The sequence below is a fragment of the Anoplolepis gracilipes genome, chromosome 8, assembly GCF_047496725.1.
Source record: "Anoplolepis gracilipes chromosome 8, ASM4749672v1, whole genome shotgun sequence".
Classification (NCBI taxonomy): Eukaryota; Metazoa; Arthropoda; class Insecta; order Hymenoptera; family Formicidae; genus Anoplolepis; species Anoplolepis gracilipes.
Genome location: NC_132977.1, coordinates 8,097,501 through 8,110,228, shown reverse-complemented (window position 1 = coordinate 8,110,228; position 12,728 = coordinate 8,097,501). Strand labels below are relative to the sequence as shown.

General features: G+C 44.7%; 1 protein-coding gene across 6 annotated transcripts in view; it reads left to right on the top strand.

Moving 5' to 3' along the window:
* LOC140668531 (uncharacterized) overlaps positions 1-11,921 on the top strand; it is a 75,966-nt gene extending 64,045 nt beyond the window's left edge. For 5 of the 6 annotated variants that reach the window (XM_072897612.1, XM_072897613.1, XM_072897614.1 and 2 more), the window contains 6 exons: positions 50-9,371; positions 9,455-9,574; positions 10,101-10,205; positions 10,403-11,176; positions 11,310-11,468; positions 11,642-11,921. In XM_072897612.1, coding sequence (XP_072753713.1) covers positions 50-9,371; positions 9,455-9,574; positions 10,101-10,205; positions 10,403-11,176; positions 11,310-11,468; positions 11,642-11,770 — 10,609 coding nt within the window. In that variant the 3' untranslated portion in view covers positions 11,771-11,921. The remainder of the gene's footprint in view (positions 1-49; positions 9,372-9,454; positions 9,575-10,100; positions 10,206-10,402; positions 11,177-11,309; positions 11,469-11,641) is intronic. The other variant, XM_072897615.1, reaches the window with a different exon arrangement.
* The last annotated feature ends 807 nt before the right edge of the window (positions 11,922-12,728 follow it).

Below are 12,728 nucleotides of genomic sequence, written 5' to 3'. Positions count from 1 at the left end.
GTAAAAAGTAAAAAATTATTAAAACTAAAAATAATGATAACATTTTTAGACATCATGAGCACCACGATGGATCTCGACCAGGTACACCTCTCGTTGACGAGCGGCCGGAAAATCTGATACCCAGTGAGCCAAGAAGATTCAGAGAAAGGAGTCACGAGGGTCCATTGTCGTTACCTTTACCAAGGTTCGCAGCTCAAATGTTAAACAACAACAATAACACAAGCAGTAGTAACAACAACAATGGCAGCGGCACTCGATCGAACAATGCCAGCCTTGCTAAAATTGCTAGTCCGCCGTGTGCCAGTTTGTCTACTGCGCCCAGTCCTCGTGCCGCACCGCAACCGCCAGCTTCGCCACCTCCCAGACATACCAGCTCGAGCCCGACTAGTTCCGACAGCGAGACAGCACCGCAATCTCCTAGTCTGGAAGAAAGAATACGCTCTCTGGATGAAAAATACGAAAAGTGGTCCGGTTCGAGAGCATTGAGTGCTGCTGGCGGCGATGCTCTAGCGAAACTCGATGCTAGCGCTTCAGAAAGATTCCGATTTCGGCATAAACTGCTTGATTTGGATCTTCACGAGGTGCAACCTTCTGACATTGTGAAATCGGTCCTCGCGAAAAGGAGCGTGTTTGATGAGGACTCGAAACGATTGGAAAACTTTAGCGAAAAATACGAACCGCGGGAATTCACTGGTGTTATTGGCGTTAGTTCTATGATCGGTAGCACAGCTGGTCTTACCACTAGTGATGGTAGCTGTACCAGCAAAGTTTGTCTGCAGTATCCGTTTCCTAGTCATCCGCCGATACAGCCAGCCAGCGGTACTTCGGTTACCAGTCAAATCGGTATTAATACGTCATTGTCCGCGAGTCTGACTCCGACGACGACCATGGCCTCGTCGGCATTAAAGACCGATCCGCGAATAGTGCAACATAATTGCATACATCCAACGCCAGCAACGCCGATCACACCTGGTACATCTATTAAGACAGTTAGTCCCGAGTTACCGCCGGTTTCTCTACCGATCGGTCTCGGTAGCGCAACGGCAGCCAGTAACAGTAATGGTGGTAGTGGTTTAGCGTCAGCCAGTAGTCTTCTAAGCACCAATGGTAGTGTAAGTAACATTCATACTCTCGGAACCTCGACACATCGGGGATTGAGCATCTCCGCGACTACCGCATCACCCACAGTGACAGCGGCGTCAGATGCTTTCAGTTCAACTGCAATAACAACAGCGATGCCTGTTACAACGTTGAGTACAACAATTTTGTCAACAACAATAGCGACGACAACAATGTCTGTGACAAGCGCGGTATCTTCCATGACTATAACCAGTTCGATAGCTCCACCGTCTTCCATAACGTCATCATCTAATTCTTCCTCTTCATCATCATCTGCATCTTCCACAGATTTGCCTCGTTCTCGTTTGAGGAAGGAAACGAGCGGTAGCAATCGAGAGAGTAGAGACTCCCGTGATGGGAGGGACAGCAGAGAGTCGAAACATAATAAAGGTAAAGATTGTCAAAGAAGATCACGGAAGGATGAAGCCGACGTCGAAAGAAACCGTAAAGATAGAGATGAAAAAGAAAGTACGAATATTGTTAATGACATTGGTAATACGGATAATCATAGTAAAGATTTTAAGGATAATAAAGAGTTGAGGTATGAGCGGAAAGAACGAGAGGAAAAAGAAAGGAGAGATAAAGAAGATCGTGACAGACAAGAACGAAGAGATAAGGAAGATCGGGATCGACAAGAGAAAAAAGAAAGGGAAGAACGCGAGAGGCGCGAAAAAGATGAGGAGAGGCGAGAAAGAGAGAGACTTGATAAAGAACGACAGGAAAAAGATAGAAGAGAGCGAGAAGAAAGAGAACGTGAAAGGAAGGAAAGGGAAGAAAATGAACTTAAAGAAAAGGAGAAACGAGAGAAAGAACGTATCGATCGTGAGAGAAGAGAACGAGAAGAAAAGGAGCGGCAAGAACGACGAGAACGCGAGGAACGTGAGAGGAGAGAACGCGAAGAACGCGAAAAGAAAGAACGGGAAATTCGCCTAGAGCGTGAAAAACAAGAAAAACAAGAAAAAGAACGTCTTAGAAGAGAGAGGGAAGAACAGGAGAGAAGGGAAAAAGAAGAACGAGATAGGATAGAACGAGAAAGAAGGAGAGAAGAAAAAGAACGTCTCGAATGGGAAAGAAAACGAGAAAAGGAAGAAAAGGAGAGATTAGAGCGCGAAAGGCGAAAAGAAAAGGAAGAACGAGAGAAAATGGAAAAGGAAAAACGTGAAAAAGAAGAACGAGAAAGACTTGAAAAACTTGAGAAGGAAAAACACGAGAGGGAGAAGCGACGAGAACGCGAAGATCAAGAAAGGCGAGAGAAAGAGAAAATCGAACGCGAAAAGAGGAGAGAACGCGAAGAAAAGGATAAAGAGAAGAAGGAACGCGATGACAGCAGGCGGCAATCAACTGAAAATCATTTACATTCTTCTTCTGTTACGCAGACTCAAAATCAAATTACCCCGGCACCAGTACCGGTCAAACGCAGATGCTCGTCGCAAGATTGTCCCACGGACGAAGATACTAAGCGTATGAAAATGTCGGACCATCGACGCGACAGCAAGGATCGGTCTAGGCAAAATAGAAGATCCGAAGATCGTAAACACCGCAACGACTCGCATCGTTCTAGTCGAGATAGTAGGGATAGTCGTGACAGTAAAGAAAGTGGCAGTACGATACAGGACACCAAGGATGGTGAATTGACTCGAGAAAACAACTCGAGAGACAGTGGAAGCAAGGAAAAACAGAGGAGTAAGAAGAATCGATCGGAGAAAGAGTCGAGGGAACGTAGTCCGAGAGTATCACACGAATCCGACAAGGAATTTCTGTCGAGACTGGAACTCTCCAAGAGAAATGATTCGACTCTGTCGTCCGAACAAGCTTCCATGGGTTCGAATCATACGAGAGATGTGCAACATCATCAACAGCAACAGTCTTCTACATTGAATTCGCACAGTGACATGGACGATGGTCCTCTCTCTACTCATGAGATACAAACGGTAAGAAATCCATCGGCCACAGATACGGATAGCGACGAGCCGAAGAAGCACTCGATCTTCGACATTGTTGATGATGAGCCTGCTTACATCAGTATGTACGATAAAGTAAAGGCTCGATCGACGAAAAACATGCAAAAATTAGAAGAGGAGAAGCGTCAAGTGCGATTAAAGGATAAGTTTTCGCAACTGAAACAAAGTCGCGCCAGGCGCGAAGAAAAGAAACAGAGCACGTCATGGGACGGAGATTCGGTGAGTAGCAAAGCTCTGACTGAGGACGAAGCTACTTCCGAATCGGATTCGACGAGAACCAAGTCTCTTTCTAGAAAAGGCTCACGGTCTCGCATTCACTCTGATACAAGTGAGGAGGAAGAGCCATTTAACAACAAGGTTCGTAAGCCCGTAAAGACTGAAAGATTTCTTGAGAGTGATGTTGATCTCGGTTTTGCCGATACTGAAGAAAAGCAAAATCCACTAGAAGCTTCAAACGTCATTGTGAATAGCGTACACACGAATATTAAGGAAGAACGTACATCCGATGAAGATGAGCGAATCTCAGTTAACTTCCGTACAAATCATCCGACAATAGTAGTAAACAATCACGAGAGAGATTCGCGAAAGAAGTCACATAAAAAGAAACAGAAACGTCAAAAGAACAGCATCTCGAACGAAAATAACTTGAAAGTGGAACCAACGGAGACTCTAGAACATAAAAATAAAACCAATCTTATCACGTCGTCTAACGCAGATTGCCGACCAAATCATGGTACGGAATTAACCACCATTACCGCCGCTACGACTATCGTCACGACAGAAAACGCTGAGGAGAGAATGCGTGCCGATAAGAAGCAACGCAGTAAAAAGGATAAGAGACGCGATCGGAATGGAGAAGATAAGGCCAAAGCGAGACGAAAGAGGCTTAACAGGCAAGAGGCAAGGGATTCTCAACGTATGGAGGACATTTTCGGCCCTCTCTCAGACGACGTCGACGATGGTCCATCTAATACTCATACGTTCTTCAACAGATTTAGCAATATAACATCAGAGAACAGCGTTTACGCTTCAGATAGCGATGGTGGTCGTAGTTCGCTCGATATGGACAGAACAAGACGAAAAACAGAGAAGAAACGACGTCATCAGCCGGAAGATGAAAACAGCGTCGATTTGGCTGAAGCTGGCCGAGAGATCGAGGCGAAACTTTTAGGTATGCCGAATTCTCCGAAAACCACCATGTGCACAGCTGAACCCAGCGATCACGATGTTTTTCGGTTCACCGATGATAATGATAGTGTCGAGCCGTCAACACCTTCGACAGCACCGGAGAAAGTCAAAGAGAAGAAGAAGAAACGAAAGAAATCAAAGGAAGAACGAAATCGGAAGGATTATCATCACCATCACCATCATCACCATCATCATCATGAGAAGAGCGGTGAATTACCTTATCTAGGTGCCGAATCTAGTCCACCGAGAGCGAGCAGCCCGTTAGTATCTAAGACAATATCATCCAGTTTACCTGCACCTAGAGAGACATTATTGAGCCCTATACCTAAAGCGACTTCCAACGTGTCGACCGTGTCTTCAATCACTCCTCCGGTTGTGAGCGATATTCAGATCTCCAAGTCGGAGAAGAAGAAGGACAAGTTTATACCCGGTTTTGGAATAGAGATAGACGAAACAATTCACGAGAATGCTGTGAAAAGTATCTCAGAGCCTGACGAGAAGGACAGCAATTGTCAATCGCGTGGCAGTAGAGAAGAACCAGAAGTACCTGTACCAACGACGCCACCGGCTCAGAACGAGGACAAGCCGCGAGTAGCAATATCGCAGGAAGAAACTGAAGACGCTGTTGCCGCGCTACTCGAGGAAACGTTTGGCGCTTCAACGGAGGACTTCTCTTACGAGGGTGAGGAAGAAGAAACTGAAACCGATGGGATCACCGGAACTCCGACCGAGGCACCTCAAGAGGACGTAGAAGAGATGCAGCAAGCTGTCGAAAGTTTGAATGCCTCAACAGTGGAGGGCGACGCGGATCTAAAACCTGATACGCCGCAGAGCGAGCACGATTTACAAATTGACACAGATACGGAGGAGGACCCAAATTATGAGACAGTCGATCTGACGCAACCCCCAAAGACACCGGATATACCGTCATTCTACAAGTCCCCGACGAAAACACTAAATATGACACCGGTCTTAACTACGCCTGAAAAATCGATCGAAATGCGATTACCACCTACGGTAGTAACCAAACCACAAAGTCCACCAAGTTCCGTGATTGCTCATTCTTGGACTTTGAACGAGCACAACAAGCCGCGCGAATCCGTCAAGCCCGTGCAGTTAGAAACCGCAGACTCGGACATTGATGTCACCAGTCCAGAAGGAACAACACAAGTGCAGAGAACATCCGCATCGCCGCCGCCGCCACAATACAAACAGCCTATGCTGGTGCCATGCAGCGTACCGATTACGAGTGAAATACCGAAATCGCTCTCAGTTTCGCGACCATCGTCGATTACGGTACAGCCTCTGTACCAGAGGCTTCCCGTGTCTCCGCAATCTCAAATGGTACCCATGCGCCAAGCCTCGCCGAAAATGCAAACAACGACTGTTTCTTGCTCGTCATCTTCGAACACGACACCGTTGCCGCCGTTAGTTCCGTCAAGAATACCACCTTTAGTACCATCACAATCATCGCCGCGCATCTCTCAGCCACTTTCTCCCAACGGACAATGGTCACGGAATCCTACGTTAAGTCCACACGTACCTAACGTGGGTAAGAGAAAAGCTTCACCGCCACCTACTAAGATTGCGGTATGTGTGCCTATTCCCGCTCATAGACCGGAAGCACCAATTCAACAAATCTATTCGACCGCAGCAACTCAACAGCCAGTAATACAGCACGCCTCGGGAATGCTAGCACCCGCACCCGGTTATCCTCGCGGTGGTTTACCACCGTTGACTCTGAATATTCCACCGCGACCTTATATGCCCGTGCCACCGTTAGCGTCTGGCATACAGGTCAAAAACTCGCGCGATTCCTCTTTAGGTGGCAAATCTGTGATCGAGACGCTATTACCGGTAAATCCGAACGAACCATCGCAGAGATTGGAAGAACCAAAATTGTCACCCGCTGTTATACCTGAACCAACCAACAAAGCATCTACCTCGCCTAAAGTTCCATCGCCGAATCAACCGCCTACGTATATACCTGAAACAGCAAAGATTGAGATCAACGCAAGTACGTCCAGTCCAGTATTCGGTAAACCAGCCTACGTCACGGACAGTTACACCATGTCATCGAGAACGCAAAAACAAATTTCCGTATCTATTACAACGGACAACAGTAATTTGTTGTCACCCAGGCAAAAACAAGAAGTGTCTAATCTGCAACTTTTAACTACACATGTACCTCGCTCTTCCACGCCTAGTCCTGTAATCGTGGCTCACGGTCAGTCTCACTTATTTCACAAGTCAGTGCATACTCTGGGTCCACCGGATGTCTCTTCTCAGAATCAACCGCTGATAAAAACCGTTGTACCTATAGTTCCTCAGCAAATAACGCCAAGCGTGCCGTTGCCAGTACCTAGTGACAAATCTGTAATTCCGCAGTCGCCTTGTCAGAGACAGTCGCTTATTTCCCAAGGTCAATTGGTCAAATCTCACATACCTCTGGTATCTACAGAATCGCAAACGATCATAACAAGAGTAGTATCGTCGACCGCATCTTCCATGTCGACAATAAACGAATGTTTAGATCAGTGTATCCAAGAACAACAATTAGAAGTGGATGCTGAAGCACAGATTAATCAAACTGCACAACCAATGCAACTTACACCACCTATACAATCAACGCAACCGATTGATGTGAAACAAGAATCAGTTGATGTTAAACAGGAAAATATAATAGAGGAAACTGAATATAATTTAACCGAATCCGAGGAACTTTTGGATCAACCATGCGTAGAAGATGACGTAAAACAAGAAAAGCAAGAAGCAGTAATTAAGACAGAGATTACACCATGCATTTCTAAAGTTGAAGTTGCCGACGCACCGAAACTTGAAGCGGAAACTCCTATAAAACTGGAATCTGTGAATGAAATTAAAGAAGAGATTAAAGAGAATGATGAGATGGAATTAGATGAAGAACCAGTTGAAGATCCGTTGAAAGAGCCGAGCACGGATCCCCTTGCTATTGATTCTAAGGATGATCCGACTGATAGTAAAGAAGACAGCGACTATTGGTCCGCGAAGGAAGTGAACATCGAAAGTGTGATAAAGAAAGTGGATGCTCTGTGCGACGGTGAAGGTAACGATGGCGATGATGAAGCGCGACAGAATGAGAGCGCGAATAGCGACTCACATGATACCAGCAAGAATGAGTCAGATTGGTTTGATCCTGAGTCATCGATAGAGGGTGAGAGTAAAAAGAACCTTGGATCAGCAACTGATGAGCAGGACGAGAGTATGGAAACGTGTGAAAATGAGTCTACAAAAAGTCGTCGTGGTAGAGCGAAGAGTAGACGCGGCAGTCGTGGTGGAGTCACCACTAGGCGGGGTGGCAGGAATGCGAGCACCGTCTCTCACAGACGAGGTGGTAGAAGTTCCCGAGGTAGCAAACATCATGTTGAAAAGAATAAATTGCCTGCTGATGTTTACGAGTTTCATGACGACAGTGAGGAAGATAACGCCGGTCGTCCACGACTTATTCTCACTATTAAATCTCCCGGACCGAACGTAACGGGACCCAATGTGCAACCGGCGATACCCGTGGCCGCGGTTAAGGAAATACCGCCGGAAGAGTTTGTTTCTCCGGCCGCTAACACAAGAAAATCGAGAAGATTGGCAGAGAAAGATGGCAGTCGCAATACGATCGATGATGTCATCGAGGACGTTGTCCGTGGATCACCTGCGAGTAAAGGATTAGTTAGTGGCGCCGGAAATGTGCACGCCACTAGGCGAAGTACCAGACACAACAATGCTCCGCGCAGTATAACGGTGCAACCTGCTACGTCGCTAACAGAACTTCGTAAATCACCTAGAGGCAGTCGTAAAACAGCAAGACGAACGTCCGAAAATAATGAAGATAGCGGAGAGGAGAAGGCGAAGGAAGTAGTCGCAACGCCACAAGAAATAACGATTAAAGAAGAACCGAAACCGGCCGAACCGGAAAGTCCGAAAGCGGAAGAACCAGCTCAAACTGTTGTTACATCGGCACCGCAGAAGACGGTATCACTCGAGCCGATGACGTTGATCGATCCAGTCACGGGCATGCTGATACCTATGAGGGAATCCGAGGAGGGTCAATATATACCAGTATCCACGGCATCCAGTCACGTGCAAACTATCAATAGAACACCGTGCGAACCTCGAAGCGGAAGCGGATTAGTCAGCGCGAGCTCGACAAACGAAGCGCCTCGAGTGAAATCCGAAGGTTCTTCATTAGTAACAGCGGAATCGAAGAAGGAGGCCGTTATAGAACACTCGTCTTCGGCACCAACGCAACCGATCCAACCGCAAACTAGCGTGATTACGAAACCACAATCCCCGACAGTACAGGTTACCTCTACCATTACTATTGCACAATCTTCGACAGCAACCACGACTATTGTTACTACAGTAACTGCGACATCTGTAGCGTCAACTACAACGGCGCAAGCGATATCCACCACTTCTTCTTCGCAGACGAAACCTACCAGTCTCAAGGCGCACGTGTTAAACGCTAGCAAGCTGGTGACATCGACTCAACAGCCGGTTGTCATCACGAAACCGGTGGTTCCAAGCTTGCCTAACCAAACGATAGTACAAAATATCGTCAAGTCACCTGCGCAAGCGATACAGGGTCTCAATCTACAGATACCACCTGGTAGAGTTGTGTCGCCCAGCTTAAGCCCGCGTGCGAAACAGGCGGCGCAATTGACGCCAGCGAACGCAGGCGTGAAGCAAAGTCAACCCATGTCACCCGTACTCAACAATACCGGAGTACCGCCTAATCCTAAGCAACATCTTCTGCAAGCCGCCAAGCAACAAACGTCGACAATAGTGAACATGTCGCAGAAAATGCCAATAAACATGCATCCTGTCAGTGTAAACGTCACTAGAACGCATCAATTGGTCTCGCAGCCTACCACTCTCAAGGGTATTAATGGACAACATCATTCACTTGCTCCAAAGCTACATCTACTGCAAGCTGCAACTGCAGTTCCACCGATCGTCACTGGAAGTTCATCTACGCAATCGCATCTCGTTAATCCTCAACCGATTTCAACTGGCAGTACCCGACCACCGGTACCGAAAACTCCTGTATGTACGATGGAATACTCGATGGTATTTTATATTCATATATACTATATTCGACATTACAAGTTATAAATCAACATTGATTAATATTTCGGAAACTTGTGTTGCAGGCCACTGGAACAATGGAACCACAAAAAGTGGAAGTGCCACCAATGTCTGGTTGTATCATGATGCCAACTGCGAGCCCGCAAAGTCGTAGCGTACCAATGCCGACGTACGAGGCTCCATTGGTAAGTACTGCATAGATTTATTGAATTTTGGCGAAAAAAACGAAAATTGAATTGTGTGAGAATAACTGATTAAGAATAATTATTCGCGAGCGATTTCGATTAGTATAATACGTTTATTTAGCCAGCCGGTATAATTCTCATCTTTTTCAAGAGCCCAGTCGTTGTCGGCACACGAAATCTCCTCTTTTTCTTTTCTGTTATTGTCTCCTCTTTTCAAATCTGTTTGTCTTATTTATTATTTCATGATATCAAAATAACAGAAGAGAGTTCGCGTTAACCGAGCCGACAATTTAAAATATAAAATAAATGATTGTATACGATTTTCTTCAAATTTATTAAATTAATTGCAAATTATTATATTATATTAGGATTTTTATATTATCGCTACAGAATAGTGTGTTGAAAAATCATGTGCTTAAATAAAAAAGAAAATAATAATAATAAAGCTAATATTAAGAGCAAAAATTCTTCATATACGATATTGAAAACTATATAAAATGTACTAACTCTATTCGGTTTTGATTAGCATGGAAATACAGGTGCTACTCCACCAGGAAGTCAGTATGGTCTTGTCGCCTCGCATCGATCCCAGAGTCCTCCACCTGCCCATCATCATGTTAATACTTCACAGGTATTTACTTTCTAATATTTTTTTATAATATCTTTTTAATAAAACTGTATGCCTCATATAAAAAAATTTAAGTTTTAAACATTAAATAATCAGAAATGTCTTGACATTGCATGAAATTTGAAGGATTTTTATTATTGTTATAGGTTAATATATTATTTCTTGATATAAATAATGATAAAGATAATCTTGTTTCACAGAGTGAAGTCGTCAATCATTACGGAGCATTGACTCGTGGCGGAGAGCTTCCACCTCATTATTTACATCCTCAGATGTTGCAATATCACCAATATCATCTTCGTGCGCAACAGGAAGCGTTAACGGCACCTCGTATAGCTTATCACATTGCAGGAACAAGATCTCCGCACCTACCTTTAGATCCGAAACTCGAAACCGGTATGGAAGACAGTCACAGTCCTCCTTTAGAGTTGAGACGAGGAACGAGAACACCTCAAGATCGTACCACCGACAGTCCACAAGTTGCTCAAGTTTATATGCTACACGGAAATGTAAGATTACCGCCACCTCCACCGCAATACAACGCAGGAAGTAATCCGTCATTACCCGGTACACCGACTGGCGCTAGAGCAAATTATTACGAACCACCACCTGCTCATTTACGTTCTCAATATCCCATGGCTGCCAGTGAAGCACCACCTGAGATGGGCAGAGCCACCACACCGGAGAGATGTAGAAAGCATCATGTTGTCACGCCGCCACCGTATGCATCTCAGGTGCCACCGCAAGCGGATTCGTTTCAAATGCTGCTCCAACGTTACCCAGTTATGTGGCAAGGTTTATTAGCGCTCAAGAATGATCAAGCAGCGGTACAAATGCACTTTGTTTTCGGCAATCCTAACGTAGCCAGAGACAGTCTGCCGTGTAACAGCGACGGCTCCACACCACCATTGAGAATAGCCCAGAGAATGAGATTAGAACAAACTCAAGTTGAAGGGGTAGCGAGAAAAATGCAGGTATGTGTCACATTCCTTCTTGGCAGTTAAATACCATACCGGTCACCATATACTATATCTCCATACTCGTATTTGATGACTTTAACCACGCGAGTTGAATTATTTTTTAATATATTAATTGAATGTTTTTCAGACTGATAACGAACATTGCATGTTGTTGGCACTACCTTGTGGCCGTAATGAAGCAGATGTACTGCAACAAAGTAAAAATCTTCAAACAGGATTTATCATGTATCTCCAACAGAAGCAAGCTGCTGGAATCGTAAACATTGCCGCACCCGGATCACAACAGGTGAGTACTCAGAATTATTTTCATCATATGAGATTCCTCATCATATAGATGCAAGTTCTCGATTTTACATGAAAATGTTTTCTTTTATTTCTTTTAATCCTTTTTTTAATTCTTATTACTTTTGCCGACGAGATACAATTAAAATGCAATTAAATAAATTTTCTGTGTTTCAGCCGGCGTATGTAGTTCACATTTTCCCGTCTTGTGATTTTGCCCATGAAAATTTGGCAAGGATTGCACCGGACTTACTTCACCGTGTCGCAAAAATCGCTCATTTACTAATCGTCATTGCCACGGTTTGAGACCGATCTTTGACTTACCGGATTATGATTTATCCGTATATGTCTCATCTTCACGCACCGCAGGACGCTTCATATCTGGCATGAAGCCTGAAGTGTCCGTCTAACACGCGCGTAGTTGTGCGACAAAAAGCGGGATGCGCATTCAAAATGAAGAGCTCCTTTTCTGGAGTTGTATCAGTGACAATCAAATGGAACCCAGCGGGGTAAGCTGATCTTTAGATCGTAGGCCTAAAGATGAGGCACGAGGTTGTGCGGTGAAGTGAGGTTAGCACTTTTTAAGGCGCTGGTCATCATCGTGCGTACCTCTCTTCGACGAAAATTCGCGCAGGCAAGCTCGGTCCTTTTTTGCTTTTTTTCTTCTTCTTTTTCTTTGAACGGCTTGTAACTTGCGTCAATTATAATACTGACAATGTTTGTGGGATCGACCGACATCACTCTTGGTCTTTTTGACAAGCGAGTCAGGCACAACCCCAGCCTTCAAATAAGACCTTCGATTCGTCATGCGATACTCATTACTTACGTTCGTCCCTTCCATAGAGGAAGCAGTAAGAATTCGTTTCTCTAGATTGACAAGTCAACCGCGAAATAAAGATATAGAAGCAGCTAACGTACCCAATCACTATTACATGAGCTATTACGAGCTATTTCAAGTAAGGTTTAGGCGTTAATAATAAAATAAATTATGTAAAAAAATTATAAGCGAGCCACTGAGGGCATAACTACTGTGATTTTAAGTATTTAACGATAATCGTAAAAGCGTAAAGAGGAAGAAGATAAAAGGTAAAAATATAAGAGGGTGCCCAACTAATGGTCCGTGCGGTATGTGATGTGTTTTTGTATAAATACTGCTCTATATATAAAAAAAATGTATTATACTATAACGAAACTAACGATAATTTGCTGCTGCCCGTTGCTGCCGCCGCCGCCGGTCGTGTCGAGTTTAGAATGTAAATTATAA